Source organism: Crocodylus siamensis, chromosome 8 (genome assembly GCF_052110815.1).
Source record: "Crocodylus siamensis isolate JL-2025a chromosome 8, ASM5211081v1, whole genome shotgun sequence".
Classification (NCBI taxonomy): domain Eukaryota; kingdom Metazoa; phylum Chordata; order Crocodylia; family Crocodylidae; genus Crocodylus; species Crocodylus siamensis.
In genome coordinates this window covers 10,802,913-10,825,206 of record NC_143402.1, presented here as the reverse complement: position 1 = coordinate 10,825,206, position 22,294 = coordinate 10,802,913, and the positions used below count along the sequence as shown (strand labels likewise).

The window sequence follows — 22,294 nt, the reverse complement described above, 5'->3', positions numbered from 1 at the left end:
TTAATTCAGCCTAACTTAGCTAGACCTTAAGCAGAGTGAGGTCCTGCCCCTGCTGAAATCAATAGCAAGAGTTCCACTGAGTGAATTCAAAGATCTGACTTTAGGGTTTTTATGTGGAAGCACAGATGATTATTGCTTTGCAGTTTTGCATGCATGTACATGCACTGTCATGTACACATGAGCATTTACTGATACAAAGGGAGAGCCTGGCTCACCATGGGCAAGTGAAAGGTTAAAATAAACTGCTATTAATACTCGTTTATGGCACTGGATTTTCCCCTGTGATTCACTTCTTCAGTCTCAGAATCTCCACCCTCTAGGCAATAATTAGCAGCACAGCACGTCACAGCACAGCTAAGGGAATCATCTTTTCTCCCAGTTTGTCCTTCCGAAAAACCACCCTGTGCACAGCAACCAGTCCCTATTCTCCTTGTGACTAATGATCTGCTTAATTGTTTTGAATCAGTGAAGGGCCATCCTGTGAATTGAGAGTGGAATTGTTATTCCAGAATGATTCTATGCGGACATTTTCAGCGTACAATTAGGGGGCTCTTTTAAAGTGGTTTAAGTTAATTCAGAAGAAGGCACACAACGGAGTTATCCCAAATGGCTCCATGTGTAAATGTTCTCATCAGCTGTATAATGTTTACCCGTCTTTGTAAGGTGCTTTGAGGGCAATGGGTAGAAAGTGTGGTGTCCACGCTAAACCTAATTGTTAGCATACTGGAAAAGTAGTAAAAAGAAAGTAGTACAACCCTCTCATATTGGTACATCAATGTAGCTTTTCCTGTTCGAAAAGAGGTAAAAGACCTTGTCAACACAAGGAGGGTTTGGCTGCTCTGGTTATACTGGTATAGCTAATAGCACAAAATAAGCCTGCATAGGGACAGTTATACTGGTAAAGCTGTGTCCCACTAGGGTTTGTACTGCTAAAAAAAATCACATACCTACCTGACATACATGATGTATATGTAGAACAATCTGTACAGCAATGGCAAAATATGTTAGGTGCTCTATGTACACATCAGCAAAATCCACGAGACCAGTGATTCTCAACCTTGGGTGCCTTGAAATCCTTTCAAGGGTGTCGTGGGGTGCCACTCAGTGTGAGTACTGTTAGGCGTACAATTGTGATTCACAGGATAAACCAAGAGATTTCAAATAGGAAACCAGAGTGTTAAAACATTCTGCCTGTTGTGGGCTTTCTTAGTTTTTTGCAACAGAAGAATTGATCTAGTATTTTTCTGTAGTCAAAAAACAAACACAAACTAAACGCTGGTATTTTCCAAGAGGTGCCTGGAGTCTAAAAAATATTGAGAACCACTGTACGAGGCAGAGCAGCAAGAGGCATTTCAGGTCAGGCAAGTGTTAGACGTTGCCAGAGCTTTGTCAGCCCTCCTCCTCTTAGTAGGAGTCGTCACATTCAGTGGGTGGTTCAGACTGCGGTGTTCTTGGGAAGCCACTCCCTGTGAGGCAGTCCTGTGTTCAGAGCTGGGAGGGGAAAGGAGGAAGCAAGCACGCACTCCTCTTGCATATGCAGCTTTGTTAAGGCAGGTCTGATGAAGGAGGAATGTAATGTGTCAGTGACAAGTTTTAAGTCTTCTTGGTTGCCAGCCTGATAAATCTGGCAATAAACCACAGGTCTGACGTGGGAGAGCAAAGTGGGAGTCTGTTTTTTGTTCATGAAGAAAGGTGCAGTGCAGCTGAAAGCCAGTTCATTCACACTCAGAATCGTCCTTTGATCCAACATGTCTGTGAGCCTTCACAGTTACTCCCATTAGAGGTCAGTAAGACTTACACAGGCTGCAATGACTTGCTGGCACAGCACAAGGAAAGGTGGGGCTCTGGCTAGCATATTAAACACTTCCTGACTTCACATAAGTCCCTAAAAGGAAATTCAGTCATGCTGGGTCCCAGAAGTGACCTTCAGTCAGGTGACTTCATCCTGGCTGTGCCTTTCCTGATATGAAGGTCATTTGCAGAACCCAGACGGCAAAGATCTCCCTTCACCTATTTCAGGATTCTCATTTTGTACCTCTGGGGCAAAATCTTTTATTTTTACACAGTTTTAAGATAGTTTAACTTAAATACCCAGAACACTGTATTTCTCTGCATTGTAATAAATGACCAGTAACTCATGGTGAGGAGAATAAAACACTTTGAAACAAGACCTGAAGGAACAGCGTAATATAGAATCAAAGTTAGATGTCACTCCTTTTTCTCAGCAGAAACACTTGTGGCTTTGTAGCTCAGGACCCCCTTTTAGAGTTGGTACATAGGAACGTAGGCGTTGCAATGTCAAGTCAGACCAGCGGCCAATCAAGTCACTTACAGGCATCAGTAGCAGTCCCCAGATGAAGATGCAAGTCATGCCGAAGTGGGAAGTGGTGGAATAGCCAGCCTGTAGAGGAAATCTTCTGCCCTTCTCATTAGTTAGAGCAGTGGTTCCCAAAAGATTCCCCTTGCAACCCAACTTCCAGGCTCATGAAACCCACTTCTAGTTGCCATTGTGGCCTGTGGCTGGTCATGAACCCCACTTACCTCAAATCCCACATGAGGTCACAGTCCTTGGATTAGAAACCACTGAGTTAGGGTTTGGTTGATTCCCTGAAACAGGAGGGTTTAGTTCTTCCGAACTCATGGATTGTTTTTTAAAACCCACGTACCTATGTGTCATTTCAGATAAAATTGATGTCCGCTGAGAGATTAATTTTAAGAATTTTTATAGGATTTTAAAGCTCTTCAATAATCAGACATTAAGGTCAATAAATTAGGAACTTGTCTTTAGATCTTTACCTGCATTTTGTTAAAAAAAAAGAAGCTGTTCTTGCAGTCTCAGTTTCCTTTCTGGTATAATATTGCTTGCTCATACAAGAGAATAAATTTGAGTGATCCTGTAGATCAGGCTTGTCCAACACATGGACCGTGGGCCGCCATGTGGCCCGCCAAGCCATTTTCTGTGTCCCGCGGTGCTGTGATGGGAAACAAAACTCAATGCTCTTTACTTTTGTTCCCACCCTTTGTCCCCCCCCCAGCCCCTCAGCAGCTTAACTAATGGCTGCTGAAGGGCTGGGGAAGGGACAAGGTTCCCACACGCACCGTGTCAGCTTGACGTTGCTGATGTGGTGCGGCTCCTCCCCTCCCCCCTCATTTCATGGTGTTCCTTCCTCGCCCCACCCCTCCCTCATTTGCATGCCAGCTCCTTCCCTCTCCCACATTGCAGGGTTTCTGTTCCCTGCCCTGCCCCTCCCTTCCTCATTTGCATGCTGGCCCTGCACTTCGCCGGTCCCTGCCGGCCACATGGGCTGGAGCAGGTCACAGTGCAGCAAGCGGGCAGGTGCAGGGGGTGCAGATGCCAGCTCGGAGGATGCTGAGGCCAGGCCTGCGGGAGATGCTGCTGCCGCTGCTGCTGTAGCTGTTGAGGTGGGAAGCCAGCACCCCTCCCAGCATCCCCCCATGCCTGCAGACATTGCACTGGGGGTGGTGAATCATGGGCCCTGGGGAGGGAGGGACCCCTGCTGCTTGGGCTTGGGCCCGGGCTGCCCCATGGGAGAGGGAGCAGGGGGGTGTCCCTGCATATCCTGCACCCCCCTGTAGAGTCCCCACATGTCCCTCTGGCTGCTGAGCGCAGGTGTGGGAGCATCCTCGAGGCTACCCAGGTGGCAGGGAGAACACGGCAGGGTCAGGCGGCACCCCTTTACCCCTATGCCCCCAGGCTGTGGCCGGACTGGACAGGCCACGCGAGCGCCCACCCCTGCCGGCCCACTGGGTGATAAAAAGTTCATGGTCTGGCCCCACATTCAAAAAGGTTGGACACCCCTGCTGTAGATCTTTAGAATCTCCAACTGGTAGGAGATCAGCACTTGTCATTGTAACCAGAATATCTCTTCTGATTGATGCTTAGTCCACACATCCATGGATGTGGTCTCAGAATGCAAAAAGAAGGTCTATGATCATCAAAGATGCTGGGGTAGTACAGTCAATGAGGTGCTTCACAAATTATTTAGTTTACTTGTATCAATATCTGATTAGACAATTAAAACCTGTCTACCAGAATTTGATCCGGACCCAGGTATTGTGGCCAGAATCTGGACCCAGAATTGTGGCCGGACCCAGAAGATCACTTTCTTCTCACTGCTGGGAAGCTGGAGAATCCCGCCCTGATTTATTATTCAAAACTCCAAAGCCTCAAGTAATAACTGGAATAACAGGTGATACCCTATAAATAGTGCAAATCAACACCTTGTTTGGCCATTACAAACTCTGTAATTGGCTGGCATGTCTCTGAGGTGGATTCTAAGGTATAGGCTACCTGTGATTAAAACAGAATAATGTATCATAATAGTTGGTATGTGTATGTCCTGGGGAATGGCGGAAAAGGGGCAGGAGACCCTTTCTGTGGCATGGGTTGAGACAGGGGCAGCCTGCCACGACAATAAGAAGAAAAGCCCTGAGAACAGGGCAAACTTACCTCTACCAGGTGCAGCCAGGCCGAACGAGCCACAGAGGGGCAGAATGCCCGTGCAGTTCGTCAGCCACTTTTCTCTACAGCAAGTGCTCTGCAGCTGGAGCCGGTTTGGCCTGACGCCATCATCCAAGAACGCTGCCCAGCAGCAATAAAGGTGGCAGTGGGGAAACAGCAGAGAGGGATGGATTGTACCCCCGAGCTGAGCAAGGGCCTCCCAGCGACAAAGAGGAGAGGCTGAAGAGGGACCCAACGGAGGGGTCCGACACTTAATTAAAGGGACACACCACCCCGGACAGTGAGTGAGCTGGGCCAGAGGAAGGCACTGAGGGATGGTGAGGTCATCAGATGCAGGACGCGTGAGTGGGGAGCAGGCTGAGACCCTTCCTGGAATTTCAGTTAATTGTTACTCTTTTGGTTCATTTTTAAGCCCTGGGGCCACTGGAAGCACTTGGAGGGCTGAGTAGGCTGGGGCCACACAGGGGACCCCGATGCTCATAGCCTGGACCCATCACCAGGCATCATCTCTCTGCCCTGACTACATGTGAGTGGTGGAGAGGAAAACTGCTGTGATCACTGAGGGTCAGAACAATGGAGAGGGGACAGGACATGACACCTAAGTGGAGTTGAACTGACCATCATTTGGCTGTACCAAGAGGCTGGCGCAAAGCTGGGGTGTAGGGGAGGTGGAGCCCCAGGAACATCCACTGGTGATGACACCTGGCATGTTCCCCATGGTAAGATGGTAAGATGGAATCCCACTACTGAACAAAACATCCAAGACATGGCAGGCGAGTATCGGGGTATCTCTCAGGGAAAATGTGACCCAATATCACGGCAGCAGGAGCAGCCTCTGTGGCAGACCCCAAGTGCCCGGTCTAGGGCCACACGAGAGGCTCCACAAAACCAGGCAGGTACAGTGTACATGTGACTGCCATCAAGAGAGTGGAGTCAGAACTACTTTACCATTCACCATAGGCCCTCTACTGCTAGTGACTGATGAAGATTCCCTTTGGGCTTTATGTTCTAAGAGCTGATGAACTGGCATCCTTTTCTGGCCTCGTTGTATGGTTCCAAGTGGCTGTGATGTACAGCATGGGGATGAAGTGACGGCTTAGCTGATCAGGGCTGTTGTCTTAACTGTAACATACACCAAGGGATGAACAGGAAAGGCTCGTCATTGTCTACAGCATAGAGGCAGTATTGATTTGTTAAGTCTTGGGGAAATGCACATCCTGCTCCAACTCAAATGCCCTCTCAAGGTCAAAGCTCTGAGCCTAAACAGAATCCCTGTGGAGTGATACTTCCTAATGACAATGAAATCTTCAGACTCCTCTCAGTATCTTCACTTTTGCTGTGCCTCTGCTGTTCTCCCTGTCCAGGGGTCTGGGCTAAGTGAAGAGTAATCATAATATGTACATTCATTCTCTGGTGGATTTCAAGGAAACATTGTGCTTCTGACTAATCTATCTTTGCCCATCAGCATGGGAAACGCGGACATCTAATAGGGCCTCTGTACTCAGGAGCACATCTATACTCAGCAATGCTGCGTTGTAGATCATACATCTTAAGAAGAATTATGCCATTGTTAAAAGGTTAATGACCCCTGACCCTTCCCAGCCTAATTCCCAACACTGACAGGTTGGTGAGTCCTTAAACTGCAGGAGGAATCCTCAGCACTGTAAGAATATGCTAGCAAGGCATAGGCAGCAGGGCTAGGGGACAGGGGACAGAGCTGCTCAAGGGCATGTCCCGCCTGATTTTTCTGGCCTAAACCTGCTGTACAACCTGTTAACCAGGTGCTCTGCAAGGCAGATAGCTGTAATGCGTGCAGGTGATTCAGAGTCTGGATTGGTCTAAGGCAAATGAGGCGGCCGCCTTTGTTCCACGCCTCTAAGGGAAACTAACAATTTAATTATCCAGCTGAATCAGGTTCTTCTTTCTCCTAATTGTAGCAGGTCTGCATGCAGTTCCTGCACTAAGCTCTTTAGATCTGGCAGTAGTTTTTTCTAACCGGGGGACTCATATTCGTCATCTTTGCCAATAATGCTAGTGGACCTGGCATAGCCAAGCCCTTTAAAAAGTATAGGAGACACTGTGACTGTGAGGATATTTTAATTAGCAAACGACTATGATTAAGAAACAAATGATCCACTACCGCAATCACCACAAAGAATTTTATTGCTCTCCACCACAGGCACAGAGGGCCTTTATATCAATTTAAAATGACTGTGTCCATGAGAGGAATCTGTCCCCTTTTTGCTGTACTGCTGTAGTTGAAGTGCTACAACTTGTGCATGTAAAGAAAGCCAAAAGGCTGCAGCGCAGAATCATTCTCTTGTTTCTTGCATGTAATGGGGCTGGGCCAGAGCCCAGAGAAATCAGTGGCAGTTTTTTAATCCACTTCACTGAGCTGTGAAGCAGGCCTGTAGATCCAAGATCAGCAGAGCCAGCAGGACTGTCTTCCCAAAGCCTTTCTCCTTCAATGGACTCTTCCTCCCAACCCTCCAGGGAGAGTAATGCTTTCCTACTGCACTCAGGCAGTAGATCTGCCTACTCTTTATGTTTTATTTTGCCTTTCATTCAGCTTGGACAACGCAGGTAGATTTAGGTCAGCATCAGTTCCCTAGACCCAGTGCTTGGTGAGGCCAGGTTTGGGCACAGACTCCACGCAGGGAGAGTGATTTAACTCCCACGCTCATGTTGTTTTCTAAAGGAAACCACTGAGACATTTGTAGTTGGCCTGGGGATTTTAAAAACCAGCTTAGTACAGAAATCTCAGCTGGGGCAAGTTGGAGTAGTGGCTGCCCTGGGCCTGAGAGTTCAGACAGCCTCTTCAGCTAGGGTCTTAACTCTGAACCTGTTTGGTGGTGGTTCATTTTCAGCCCAGAACTTAAAGGCTAGTGGAAGGCTTGGGTCTGCCACTTTTGTACCTGTCCCATCCTACCATACACTGCAAGTTGTCCTCCAGGCCCCAGTTCACATTTACTTGTGCCAGCAAGAAAGTCCCTGACACAGAAAACTTACCCCTGGTTTCCCCCAGGTATTTTAAGCCTGAGCCAGGAAGAACCATGCCTGGGGTATTGTCATGTCCAGCTCTTCCCCAGCTGCCTGAAGGCTTGAAAGGGCCATAGCAACAAGTTGGGCTGGGTCCCAGGTCTGCTATAAGCTGTACTGGGGCTCACCTGCTGCATGATTACAGTGCATTTCATAATTCCTACAATCAGTCCTTGGGTATCGCTCGTGATGCTTCCTTCTTCTCCTGTGCTGGGTGGGAAGTGCCTGCTTGCAGAGCAAGGCTGTCCTTATTGTGAATGGAAGGGGCCCAAGGGGAGATAGGGCAGCCCTTCTTCACACTGCTGGCCCTGGGGAGGCCGATGGGATTGATCTCAGGAGAAAGTTTTAACCTTGGGGAGTAGTCTGACCCAACATGTTTTACATAAACAAAAATATTGCATAATGGAGCCCGGCAGCAGTGGAAGCAGAGAGAGAACACCTATGTGGGGGAGGTTTTGACATGCCTGACTCACTGACGATGACATATCAGTGCTAGTCATTCCTGAATAAGCCAGAGACAAAGGCTGTTACTCATTTAATACTGGGTCTTGACTGTTTTTGTTTGGCCAGCCACCTCTGCACGAGAGGGGCAAGTTTATAAGTACATTGCTTTCTTACTCCTTACCTATATGTTATAGCATCCACGTCAGTTCTTACAACACTATAGCAGGGCTAGAGACCAAGCACACACAAGCATCCCACAGCTGGTGGTCTGGGCTGTGTTTGGAGATATACATCGCATATTCAGGCCTTAGTAGCAATCAAGGGGATCAAAATAATGATCCAGGGCCAGGAGAAATGACCACTCGCATCAGTTTATCCCAAGCTACTGAGACAGATCACAACTGCAGACTGTGGCTTTGCTTTAGAAGTTTGGGAGCTTAGATTAGGCTCCCCTCTCATCACTTTTAGATTGTGATCGACTTTCCTGATTGTATCTGGTCTTGATTTATGAGCGCTATAGTGACATAAAATAGCTGAAGCCAAACAATATCGCATGATTTTAGATTCTTAATTAGGTTTCATTCATTTGCTGGGTGGCCGTGGCTACTTTCCCTTTTCAATCCGTACCTTTAACGACAACCAGAACAAAGTAGAATGATTTAAAATGGAGGGACATTAATATCTGCCCTGAAAAGCTTGGATTCAAAGCACTTTTTTAACAAGGCACTTGGGACACTAAGGTATCTGTAGGCAGTGAAAGGTGCCTCTCACTAACACTTTCAAATGCTAATTTTCTGTATTTATTGAGTCAGTTTGGTAAATACTGCACAAATAAGGGCATCAGGCTGGTATTCAGACACCTCAACAAATGCAAAGAAAAGTTCATAACTTAGGTTCTGAACCAGAGCTGACTGAAGTCAATGGGGATATTTTTCTTTTCCAACCTGTAAATCGGCCTGCATCAGAACTCTGGGATATGATTCCAGAATCAGGGCCGAACCCTCCTAAATGCTGGAAAAGCTCCAATCTGAATCTCAGGCTACACTTGGCAGCGTACCCACATGTCTATAGCAGGCCAGTCAAAACTCTTGAGTCCGCATTCCCTGGATTTGAAATCTGCCATTTGAGAGTCTTTGTAGTATATAACTGTGCCAAACAACAAATAGCTGAATCCAAGGGGTTGCATAACTTAAATTAATTCTTTTAAAATTCTAGAATTGGCTTATTGGGTTACTCGCACAAGAAGCAAAGGGTTTCGTGATCTGTTTTATTGGACTGCCAGTGGAGTGGGGAGAGGTGTTGAACAAGCCTTCAGGCACGAGGTGCTCTTCTTCAAGTTACCTGCAGGCAGAGAGCATGCTCCTTGTTGGGGAGGTGCTTGATTGGGACTCAGGGACTGTCTTCCATTCAGTCTTTGTAGATCCTCTCTCAAACAACTGCTGGTTGTTTGTAGGCATGACTAACAGTCTAACACTGCTACTAATTAATTGTATTCATGCTAACTCTAGAGACCTAGGGAAATGGCCTGTAGCCTTCAAAAAACAATCACCAGTTGCAGCTATATGCTCTGGTCTCCTTCTTGCTATAAAGCTGCCTTGTCTAAGGAGGCTGCTTTATCTTTCCCTGGATATAAATAGCCTTCCTGTTGCCCGTAGAAAAGAAAGACAAGGGATCTTGCTGGTAGGCAGCGAGTGGTGTCCTATTGCACATGCACAGGTTGGATACTCTCCAGAACACAGAGTAATAGGCGTTGATCTCACAGAACTGGAAAGTCCACCCTGATTGCTCCCCAGAGGACAGACACCTCCCCATCTTCAGAGCACATGACAATGAAGCTTAAAGGGAAAACCTCCAGGCTGCCCTGGATCTTCAGGCCAGCCTCTTAAAAAAACAGAGAGGGGAAGTAGACGAGGAAGAAATCAGGGGCCTGCCTCATGTAATTCATTCCAGGCTCTTGTGTAGTCAGTCCAGTTGCACGGGGCTTTTCCAATTAGCGTCTTTAATCAGTGGCCAGGGCTAGCAATGAAGCACACACACAACGATACATTAGTGCTTCCGCCTTCCAGTAGGGACTGCAAGGTTGTGACGGAGATGGTTTTCATGAACATGCAGTCCACTGCCCGTGGGGGGAAGTACAGAACTGGCAGAGGTTCTGAGGCTCAAGAATAACTCATCTCAAGATGCACGTTGTCCTGCGTCCCTGCTTCTCTCCTCCGCAGACACTTCTAGGAGTGCTGAACGATGGTTTGGAAAAGCACAAGAGCATTAACCATTCCACTTTTTAATCAAGTCATGATAAGCTTCAAGACTGTTGCAACTTAGCGTGGACCTCATTTCTGTACGTAGTGGAAAGGAATGCGTCTCTGGTTATCACGACCCCTGAAGAGAGGGCATGTCTCCTGGTGCAAGGTAGTACTGCAGAGATATCCCAGGCTGCTCTGCACCTGTTAGTTCCAGAACAGAATGAACAGAGCTACATTATGGCTGAGGACCAGGATTTATTAGCCTGCGTTCAGCAACACGCCAATGCAGCCCTGTTCCAGAGCTAGTGTACTTAGAGCTGGTGGGAGGGATCACAACATTACCACCTGTCCTAATTCATGCTTGTTGCTCACAACCTTGGCGACCAGAGGGTAGGCAGAGGGGAATGATACTCCTCACCTGCTACAGAGTTGTAGAGTGGAACAAAGCCAAGTCATTTTCTGTTGTTTGTAAAGGTCTCTAGCTATTGTTATGCTAAAGGATCCCACACTGGCACAACCCTGGTTCCTGGTGCTTGAGGGTCTTTGGACCATACTGAATTTAGTGGCTCACACTTATGTCCAGCTATCAAGTTGGGAATACACTGTGCCCCTGATTCCTTCACTGCTCTGCCACGTGGAAGTCAGACTTGAGGGAGGGATAGCGTGCAGCTGTAGGGCTGGCGATGTGCCCTTTCTGCTTTTTCATTCACTGAGTCCAAATACACAGTGATCCAACACTGGAGTGAATCATAGCTTTGCTAGCTCTGCTCTTACAGAGGAAAGTGAAAGCTAGGAGGAGTCAGTAGGAAGGCCTTAAGCACATTGCTATGTCAAACATTTAGCGCCAGGCTCAGCCTTCCAGAGCAACGAGCAAATATTTAACATGATCCTTTGTGGAGCCTTTCTGCGTCAACACCTTGTCAGCAGAGGATTTCCAGGCACTGGACTGCTACGAGGTTGTCCCCATCCACTCTAGTGAGGAGGACACTGGGAGCCTTAGTTCTGTTAAAGATCAAAGCAGGATTAAGGATGGTGATATGCAGACATCCTCAGCCAATCAGCCTTCCCCAGTTAGATCTCCCAGGAAAGCATGGCATAGACAGCCACGCAAAAGTAAAATACAAAAATCAGGTATTTTTAATATTCCTGATGGGAAAATTGTTTAAAAACTGCACCATAATGGACATAACTGACTATTGCAGTTTCCCCCTCTGTAGAACTAGGAAAACGATACTGGCTTCCTTCACAAGGTAGTCTGAGAGCTACAGATGATGAGTTCTATGTATGAGTTAACCATTACTAATACAGTTTCAGCAAAGGAGGCCAAGTGGTGGGAGACTGAATTTCCCCCGATGCCCTAGACTAGGGTGGAGACATGCTAAGAGCAGCATTAAGGAAGCTTTTGATACCACTGCCAGCATTTCCTGCTGGTGAAAGAGACAACTTCAATGACTAGTACTCTTGCCCAGTAAGAAAAAGTTTTGTAGCAAGGCTGTGAAATACCTGCATAATTTCTATTAAATATACCTGGTACAATAAAATCTCAGCCCCCACATACCAAGCCAATCACATAAAATAGATGAACAGGACTTGGCTACTCTTGACTTTACAGCTGAAGAAACCAGGTTCTGGCATTGTCCTGCCCCAGTTGAGTCCGGTTTAGCAGCATCCTACATGTGCAAAGACACTTAGAAAGTAAATAGAACACTTGTGCTCATCCTGGCAGTTTTCCAGCCTTGCATTTCCACCTCCCAGGCTGGCAGTAAATATTTCACTTGCCCCAGTGAGCTAATCCACATGCCAGCAAGAACCTCCCAAGCAGCATTTCTGGGAGACCCTTGACATTACTCAGAAGAGCTTGGCAAGGCAGAAGCGGATGAGAAGCAAGCACTTCTAAGAAGGCTAGAGGAGGAAAGGGGATCCAACCAGGCTGATCCATAATATGCATTTCACTAGTAGGAGAGTGGTCTTTTAGGGTGATTAAAGAAGCCAGCTGCTGGTTGGGTCAAAGTACCAAGCCACAATGAGGACTGGTTTTCAATGACCTCCTCTTGTTTTCCCACCTTCATCTCTTACACGCCTATGGAGTCTTCCCCTTGAAAACAAAGGCTTGTAGGTAGTTTGGGGTATGCATTGTGGCTCACCCAGATCCTTGGTGCCACCGTATGACCAATTGCCTCTTTTTCATGTTGTTACATTCCTTGCCACTGCTGGTATGTCTGGACTAGAAGAGGAATTTTTACAGCAGAGAGTACGCCAGTGTTGTAGTGCAGCTGCTCAGCAGCATTTGAGAGCTGGGAGTCCTAGTGCACAGGCCAGCCAAGAGTGACTATGATCCATGTGCTGTCTGCCTAATGATTATAACCATGATTAGTGGGGCTGTGTCCTCCATAATCCATGTGACATGGATTAACTTCATAAATAGGAGCAGTTACTAGAACTCTGCAAGGGACAGTGATGGGTAGACACCTGGCTCAGACTACTTCACCAGGCACACTGTGTAAAAACTCCCAACAGACAACCAAGTTGCAGATAGAGGCAGGACCGTCTGTCAGCTGTGTATGAGGGACATCATTTCCCTGAACTAAGGGTGAGAGGCATCCCCACACTTTGTATATAGGCCAGCTGCTCTACCAGGGGAGGAGGGCCAAAGCCCAGAGTAACTTACTGGGTAACCCACCCACTATTTATTAAGGTGCCAATAATCCTCCATTATCTTCCATGATTCCTCCATGTCCTTACACCCTTCACCAGGAAGATAAGATCAACCTGATGTTAGTAAGCCCAGCACTACCCTTGAAGAGTGCCACAGCCACATAAGCACAGGCAGGCAGACTTGACTACAGCTTTGCAGCACAGCTGCTCTCTCAGGAGCCCATATTGCCTAAGCCTGGCACTGAATGTGGGTATGTCCAAGTTAAGTTTTGTTTCTTAAGCTAGTGGCACTCATGTTGGCTCCCATTGCTAGTCCTCCCACTAGATTTGTAAACTCTGTATCCATTTAAAAAAAAAAAAAATTGACTTAGTACAAACTCCACTTCAGAGACATGCAAGTTAAGGTGCTTATTTTGTTTGGAGAAAGAGCAGACTGACACTTAAAACTGCAGCTTCCCTGTGCTCTGGCTGATGTTAGTGCAAACACTAGCAACTACCTCATTTATGCTAGAAACAGAGCTCTGTACAAATCAAATACTCAGTTAAGAAGAAAAACAACAAAGCAAAACAAAAACAAAGCACAGGCCGGGGCTGCCAAAACTGACCTTTGAGATTGTGAAGGACACAATTCCTTCCCCCGCCCCAGTTTGAGAACAGGGTTTGCCACAGTCCCATTTCTGATCCCTGAATTAGACATTAATTTTAATACTTCTTTAGCAAGTGTTACATATTCATATGCACCCAGACTATAATATTCCCCCTGCCACCATACGGTCACCATGTGCAACTAAATGTTTCACCACCTTCCCCACAACCCTCCTACCAGCACCTGCAAAAAAGCAAGCAAACACAAAATAATTTGTTCCAGATGTTTTTTCTTTTTTAATTTCTTTAAGTTTGTTAAAACAGGAGTGACTGAAATAGAAACCACAGTTGAGTCCCATCAGGGGAATGATTTGATACAAGAGCCAAGGTCAGGCAGTTGACCTTCCCCTTCCCCTTTGCTAACCAGTTTAGTCACCAGTTGTAGCTGATAACTAGACGGTTATAATACAGTCCATGAATGGTCATAGTAAGTTACATAATACAACATGCCAGTTCACAATGGGAAATAACTTAAGTGAATTTTTTGATTTCATCATACAAGACTAAGACAAAAGCACCACCCATTCCTCTGAGGACATTGGACCATGCACCTTTGAAGAATGCCTTTCCACCTTCATCACGAGCAATCTTCCGCCAGCAGTCAATTGTACCAGTGTACATGATATCAGCTGTGGAAGATAGAAGTGGTTAGTGTGTCATGCACAAAAAGGACAATGGCTTAAGGCTCCCAGTTTTGCCACTGCAAGGAGAAAGTCTTAACATGTGTGCCCTTTAGGAAAGAAATATCAGGTCTTTGGCTACAGTTGCAACACTGATGGGAATAGACAAGAGATCAACTGTATTAACATCTATTTCAGAGTCTGTATTTTAAACAAAGACCTTCATTTACAGGGTCCCTCCAGAGTCATGTTGCTACTACAGCATCCTGATGGGTTATGCCATGTGCACCAATCTATTAGGTTTCAGGTTTTTGGTTGGGTTTTTTTTTTTTTTAATTTAAAAAAGAGCAGTGTCAGCAGCAGTAGCAGTGTTGGCTATGGAGAAGAGCTCAAGTTCCAATCCTGGCTCAGCCATTTACTTACAGTGTTGCCTCTGACAGCAATAGCAACACTTGCCCATCAATTGTTACATCTATGAATGAGAACCAGCCTTCAGCACACTACATCATACTCCCGTGAAATATCTAAAGCAACTAAGTGGTAGTTGCATTAAGGCAACAAGGCATTAAAAAAAGAGGAGAGATTCTCTCCGACAACCCATTCCAATATTTAGATACAAGATCCTACAACTGAAACAGCCCTTCACCCTTTCCAAAACCTGGCATTTAAAGACATACCCGCCTCCAGATGTGCAGGACTTTCCCACCCTATTCTAGCAAGTCTCTGTGGCGAGTTCTAGACATCCACCCTACAAGGCATTCTACAAGGGAATTGGAAACATACCTGCTTTACGCCCAGACTGCATCATCATGCGACGACGCACAGTATCAAATGGATAGGAGGTCAACCCAGCAACAGCAGTAACTGTCTGAGCAATCATCCAGCTGATGAAAATATGGGTGTTCTTTGGGTCAGGAAGCATTCCTACAGGAGGAAAGGGGGTGGGGTTCAAGTTAGGAAGACCAAAAATCAGCACAATGATGCTAGCCAGCTACTTCGTTTTTCCTAGGCTATTTTCAAAGTGGGGAAGGACTCCTATTTGGTCTCTGAGCTGCCTTACATCGAGACAAAGAACTTACCCTTGGCAGTGTCGTAGATGCCAAAATAGGCAGCTCTGTAGATGATGATACCCTGCACAGACACATTAAAGCCTTGATAAAGGCCCCTCAGCCCATCAGACTTGAAGATCTTCACCAGGCAGTCACCAAGACCTCTGAATTCTCTTTCAGCTCCAGCTTTACCCACATCAGCTGCCAGACGGGTTCGGGCAAAATCAAGAGGGTAGACGAAACACAAAGACGTAGCACCGGCCGCGCCACCGGATGCCAGGTTACCAGCAAAGTAACGCCAGAACTGGGTTCTTTTGTCAACACCGCCCAGGAAGATCTGCTTGTATTTGTCTTTGAAAGCAAAGTTGAGGGCCTGAGTTGGGAAGTATCTGATCACATTGGCCAAGTTGCCACGCCAGAAGGACAAGAAGCCCTGCTCTCTGGGGATACGGACAACGCAGTCAATGATGCCCTTGTATTGCTTCTCTGCCGTGATCTGCTTGCTTGCATGCTGTACCTGTGGGACATTAGGAGAAGCAGGATTAAATCACTTGCTTTCTTACCAAGGCATCTTTATGCTAGTAGAAAAGACCACAAGTAGTGTCTACCGCTTCCGCCAAGCGGAGTTTGCTTTCGCCTGCATTTTACCATTAGCATCCAACTCAGTCCTGAAGCAACCGCTTTACTATACAGATGAAGTCACTTTACACGAAAAACAGCAGATCTGTCTTGAAAATGGAAACCTGCCACTTTACTGGTATTTAATAAATGCAAGAATCCAGAGAGGCCCCAGGAACAGGCGTCCCAAAGCCTCGCTAGGTTAAAACCCAGGCATCTGCACCACGTGAGCCCGAGATGAGCCAGAGGACAAAAAACCCAGCAGGGCTCCCTCAGCCGGCGAGGAAGCCAACAGGCCCTTCGTGCTCAACTCAGCTTCCTGTAAGCGGCGGCGGTTCCTGGAGAGCTCCAGCGTGCTGCGTTCCCGGCCCTTTGCGACAGCGCTCCGTCGCCATCCAGGCCTGCCACCGCCTCTCTTCGCGCTCAAGGGCAGCATCTTCCGCTCGGGCCGGCATCGCTGGCTCCGTCCAGCCGCAGAGCCCGGGAAGGAGTGGCGGGGGCAGGACGCAGCCGGTTTAGAGGACACCCCCGCCCGCCATGCCCCGTGCCGAAGGCATCCCGGCCGGGAAGGTCACGGCTGCCCCAGACTCAGGGGCCGCGCCCTCTCCTTGCCGCGACCTTGGGCCGGGGGATGCCCGGCCTCGCTCCCGCTCACCTGCAGCAGCAGCTTCACCCGCTCGATGGGGGCGACGGCGGTCTTGGAGATGGCGGCGGCCACGCCGCCGGCCAGGAAGTCCTTGGCGAAGGACAGAGCTGCGTCCGTCATGGTGCGGGCCGGGGCGGTGCGGTGCGGGCCGGGGCGATGCGATGCGGAGGCCGCGCAGCGGAAATGGCCGGCTTACATAGGGCGCGCGCGGGGCGGGGCCGCAGGGAGGTTCCCGCCACGCCCGCCGGCCGCCCGCCCCGCTCATTGGCTCGGCGCGGCGCGGGGCGTGGCCCGGCGCGCGCGGGGGCCGGGGGCCGCGTTGCTGGGCAACCCCGGCGCGGAGCCCCCCGCCGTCTCCATGGCAACCGGAGCGCAGCGAGGGAGGCTGAGAGGCCGCGAGGAGCGCCGGGATGGCCGGGCCGGGCCCGCAGCGCCTGTCCCGTGCGCTCCCCTCCCGGCTCCGGCCTCGGCTCTCGTTCACCTGGACGCGCGCTGGTACTAGGCCGCACATGGCCCTGGAGGGGTTGAGGATCCCAGAGGAACCACGTCCATGCAAACCGCGACCACTCAAGCGGTTTTCCTAGGGACTGGGGATAACCGCTTTTCTGGCGCCGGGTAGTACCGCGGAGGTAATGTATAATTCACCTCCCACTTTCCTTTCCAGCGGGATGGGAGACTCCTCCCTGGCTTGCTCTGAGGGCGAGCGAAACTTAGGGGCATCCGAACCCCAAGCCTCGGGGCTTGGGCCTGCATGTAGGCCGCCCGTCAAAGGATGTGGAAGCATCTGAAGCCCCAGGTGGGGGCGGGGGGGAGATGTTTGCCAGGAGAAGGGCCACATTTGGTTCTTGAACGACTCACGGATTTGGAATTGATTTGTCTGGGAACATGAAAAAATTTCCTTAAAAAAAATAAAATTATCTATCTATCCCCACCCCCCATACATACATATATATACACATATACACCTATATATAAAACTAAATCTATATACATACACCCCCCCCATCTATACACATCTGTCTATCTATATAAATGATGTCCATGTATCTGATCAAACGATCAGTAGTAATCCCTGCCTGCCCCCAGGGACTGCATGGCTGTCAGATGAGCTTGTTGAAACAGACCTAGGGCACTTGTTCCACGTGCCCCCAAACTCCTTAGGCACCGACTCTGGTGCTCCGTCTAAATATCAACTCTCTTTGACTCTGCCCCCCCAAAACTTTCTCTGCCATTCCAGTCTGCCAGGGTGTTCTTCACCTCTTGCATGACCATGGTGTGTTCCTCTGCTTTTCAAGCAGTATTCCCCACAGTGCCGCAGGAAATATTCTACCTATATTATTTGAGGTATTGCATGACTTTGTGGCATTTCTGGTCATGCACTCTGTATTAAGAGAGGGTTAATAAATAGTTGATAGATCAGGAGCAGGTTATAGGCAACCTACCAACTCCTCCTAGCAATCATTTATACCAAGTAATTGGCCATTTTTCACCATGAGGATTATTCCTTTATTAAACCGTTCCAATTTGTGTATGAATATTAAAGTATAATGTGAAAATGAGTGTTTCACCCAAGTAAGAATGCTTTAAGAGTCCAGTTGCTTCCCCACTCACTCACAGATTACCAACCTGGAGCTCTGAGTGTGAGGTAATGACACATTCTCATTCCCAGATATCTCAGAGTACTTTACAAAGGAGATTGGTCTCACAATCCTCATTTTGTACAAAGGAAAATTGAGGCACAGACAGGGGAAGAAGACTATAGGTTACCCAGAAGGTCAGTCAGTGGCAGAGCCAGGACTAGAACTCAGGTTTGAAATCCTAGGCCAGTGCTGCAGCTACAGAACCACACTGTGCCCCCTTTCTAGGGTTGACATGTGCAGAAAAATAGTGTTGTTATCAATTTGGGGAAAAGTCTTTTCTTTCAGGCAACAAGAATTAGGAAGAGCAAAGTTAGGAAAAGCCATTGTCAGAAAGTGGGCAGGGAGCAGAACTGATCAAGACGTTTTGGCTGGACAAGTCCTAGGTCTGAATCTTGTCTGCACAGCAGGCCGACTAGCTTTTAAGGAAAAGTATGGAGATTAACATGCTTTAGTCAGTGTTGACAGTCATGTACCAAGGCAGCTTTTCCACTCTTTGCACTTGTTCCAGGCTCCAGTTGCTCTAGGCTTGTAGTCCTGGACCTGCGCCTCTGAGCTTCTGCCCTTCTGCAGCTAAGACCTAGGGCCTTGGGTTTGGCAGCTGTCCTGCCCAACCCCTTGTGCCATGGCTCTGAGATCCCACCAGGGTCCCTACTCTAGTAGTGCTGTGCCTGTGCTTTTGAAGGAAGGATATCATGCAGGACACTGGGGCCACCTTGTCATGCGGCTTCCACATCTCCCCTTACAGCCACCCCTAGTCCACTAAATGCTTTTCTTTTTAATCTCAGGTTCCTCCTTGCCTCATGGATACAGTCTTAACTCAGGGTTTTTTTCATGGACCCAATGTTCAAACAAGGAAGAAAGAAAAATCATAATTGAAACTTTCTCCCTCTCTGCAGCTACTTAGAGTGTCTGCCAAGGCCTTCCCTCCAGGTGTCAGGGAGAATACAGCCTTCTCTACAGTCAGGGCTTGACAGACCCTCTCTCTCCTTGGGAGCAACTTCTCTGTCTCCTAGCCCCACCACATTTTGGTCATGTACCCTACTCAGCCTCACCTGGCTGGAGTTTTGTGCATGTTGGCGCTAGTGGGGAAGCTAGCTGCTATGCCTTCCCTAGGCTCTTTTTCTGGCCTTAGGCCCCTGCTGGCCCAAAATGTTCTGGCCTTAAAAGGGTAGGCCCACTTCCCTGTCCCTTCTTTCCATCTTTACTGGCTCTGTTGTAGGCAGGCTGCCTCTTCTGCTTTCTGTCCCATATCCCTATATTAGACACTGCAGGCATAATGCTGTAAAGAAGAAATCTGCCCTTCGAAAACAAGGGAAGTGGCACAGCCTGTGAGACTATCTGGAGGGTAGGGAAGTAACAGGTATAAATTCCAGTCTGAGCTCTTCCAGCCAGGTCTCTGAAATCCCAGCCTAGCTCAGTCCAGTTCTCTCAAATTCTAGCCCATGCATGAGCTTACCTCAAGGCTGATCTTGGTCCTGTCTTTACCCATATGCAACAGGGGCTCAGTAATACTCCCCTATATTACAGGAGTGCTGTGAGATATCAGTCAAAAGGTATGCCCACATTGAGAATTAGGAATGAGTGCGCCTTGTGGCCATGCCCATATTTCCTGCCCATAGAATCATAGAAAATTAGGTTCGGGAGGCCATCTAGTCTAACCTCCTGCTCAAAGCAGGACCATCTCCAACTAGATCATCCCAGCCAAAGCTTTGTTTATCCAGGTCTTAAAAACCTCTGAGGATGGAGATACCACCACCTCTCTGGGTAACCTGTTGCAGTGCTTTTCTACTCTCCTAGGGAGAAAGGTTTTCCTAAGATGTAACGTACGCTTCCGTTGCTGCAACTTGAGACCATTGCTCCTTTTTCTGTCATCTGCCACCACTGAGAGCAGTCCAGCTCCCTCCTCTTTGGAACCATTCTTCAGGGAGCTGAAGGCTGCTATAGAATCCCCCATCAGTCGTCTCTTCTCTAAACTAAATAAGCCCAGTTCCCTCAGCCTCTCCTCAGAAGTCATATCTCCCAGCCCTCAAACCATTTCTGTTGCCCTCCACTGAACTATTCCCAATTTGTCCACATCCTTTCTGTAGTGGGGGATCCAAAACTCCAGATGTGACCTCACTAGGGCTGAATAGAGGAAAATAATTACTTCCCTTGATCTGCTGGCAACAATCCTATTAATGCAGCCCAGTATGCCGTTAGCCTTCTTGGCAACAAGGGCACACTGCTGGCTCATGTTCAGCTTATTGTCCACTGTAACCCCCAGATCCTTTTCTGTAGAGCTGCTGCGTAGCCAGTCGGTCCCCAGCCTGTACTGGTGCACTGGATTGTTTTGTCCTAAGTGTAGGACTAGAAAAGGACAGTAGTCTAGACCTTGCTTGCCTTGCCTGCATCATCTGCCACTAGGTTGCCTCCCACATTCAGTAAGGGACTCATGCTCTCCCTGATTTTCCTCTTGTTGCTGACATACTTGTAGAAATCCTTCTTGTTATCCTTCGTGTCACTTGCTAGCTGCAACTCCAGTTGCACTTTGGCCTTTCTTAGCAATACTCTTATAATCCTCCCTAGTCATCTGTCCAAGTTTCTGCTTCTTGCAAGCTTCCTTTTTGTGTTGTAGATCACTGAAGAATTCTCTGCTAAGACAAGCTGGCCTTCTGCTATATACTTGCTAGTCTTCCTGCACATCAGGATGGTTCATTCCTAAGGTTTCTTTGAAGTACAGCCAGCTCCCTCAGACTGGCCTCCCAGGGGATCCTGCCCTTCAGTTCCCCGAGCAAGTCGAAGCCTGCTTTTCTGAAGTCCGGGGTCCGTATTCTGCTGTTCTCCTTCCTTCCCTCCCTCAGGATCCTGAACACAGTCATCTCCTGGTCACTACTGCCCAAGTTGCCATCTACTTCTACGCTGCTCACTAATTCTTCCCTATTTGTGAGCAGTAGGTCAAGAAGAGCATGGCCCCTAGTTGGCCTCTCCAACACTTGCACCAGGGCATTGTCCCCAACACTCTCCAAGAACTTCCTGGCGTGCCTGCGCACTGCTGTATTGCAGATGTCAGGATGATTGAAATCTCCCATGAGAACTAGTGCCTGTGATCTAGAAACTTCTATTAGCTGTTTAAAGAAAGCCCACTAAGCTGTGTGGGTTCTTAGACCCCTTGCTAAGGAAATGTCTCATAGGACACCCCAAGCCTTATGGGCTAGATGCGTGACTCCAAAACCACCCCTTTATCACTCCCCATACCTTGCAGATGGTATTCAAATATTGGCCCTCTGAGGCCTTGATATAACTCAGCCTTCCTTCGTCACTGGGCTTCCTGGAGCCCTGTCCCTGCACCCTCACTGGTACTGGGCTCCCCGCAGCCCTGTCCCTGTGCCCTCACTGGTGCTGGGCTCCCTGCAGCGTAGTGTGCCCCAATGAGGGCTCCTCCTCCCCAGTAGCCTCAGTCCAATCCACCAGTCTAAATAACAATGGAAAACACAAGCCCCTGGGCTATAATGTAATACAACCAGTGCAGGGTGCACTCTGTCCCTTTAAAAGAGGCAAACTTCCCCCCAAGCATGAAGTACCTTGTAGCCTAGGGTACCTGGTGAGCTCCAGGGGCCACATTAGTCCTGTGAACAGCATACCAAGTGGCCACAGCGTCTCTGGGCAATTCTCTGCAGGCTCCTTCCCTTGACTGCTGTCAGAGAACTAACCCCTGCTGGCCTTAGCCCTGGGTTTTATATGTGCCCAGGGGCCTGCCTTCTTCCGGTCAGCTGACCAGGTGCAGGCTAATTCCCTCTTAACCCTGCTGCATCTGGTGGGGTTTCTGCCTGGCTCCTAGGGCCCTCTCTCTAGGCAGATTCTGTCCTTAAAGAAGCAGGCAGCTTAGTGCCCTGTGACAGTATACTACAAGGTCACTATTATTCCTGCTCTCAAAAGCTTAATTCCGTGAATATAAGACTGAATTCTGATGCTGCCTTCTGCTATAAGTTTCCATGGGCAAGCTGTATTTTTTTCCTAGCACGCTTTGCCTGAATGTTCCACAAAGGCAGTGGAGGTGCCTGATTTCAGGCACTCTGTGCCAGCTACAACTGGATGCCTTACCAATGCACAGAGAAGCTTTGCACTTCTCCCAGGAAAATCAGCTTTCATGTCCAAGAAAGCTGGATCCCATGCACTATTCCTTGCTCACCTGAGGCCTACCAGTGACATTTATGCTACCAGAAAACTGGTCCT

The 22,294-nt window shown here is 48.3% G+C and overlaps 1 protein-coding gene across 1 annotated transcript; it reads right to left on the bottom strand.

The window, feature by feature from the left end:
- Positions 1 to 13,722: 13,722 nt before the first annotated feature.
- Positions 13,723 to 16,637, bottom strand: SLC25A5 (solute carrier family 25 member 5). The gene is made up of 4 exons (XM_090060988.1): positions 16,452 to 16,637; positions 15,209 to 15,695; positions 14,913 to 15,053; positions 13,723 to 14,138 (listed from the first exon to the last, which is right to left on the bottom strand). Exons 1-4 carry the CDS (start codon positions 16,560 to 16,562, stop codon positions 13,981 to 13,983), a joined length of 897 nt encoding a protein of 298 aa, XP_089917114.1. The 5' UTR covers positions 16,563 to 16,637; the 3' UTR covers positions 13,723 to 13,980.
- Positions 16,638 to 22,294: the final 5,657 nt, after the last annotated feature.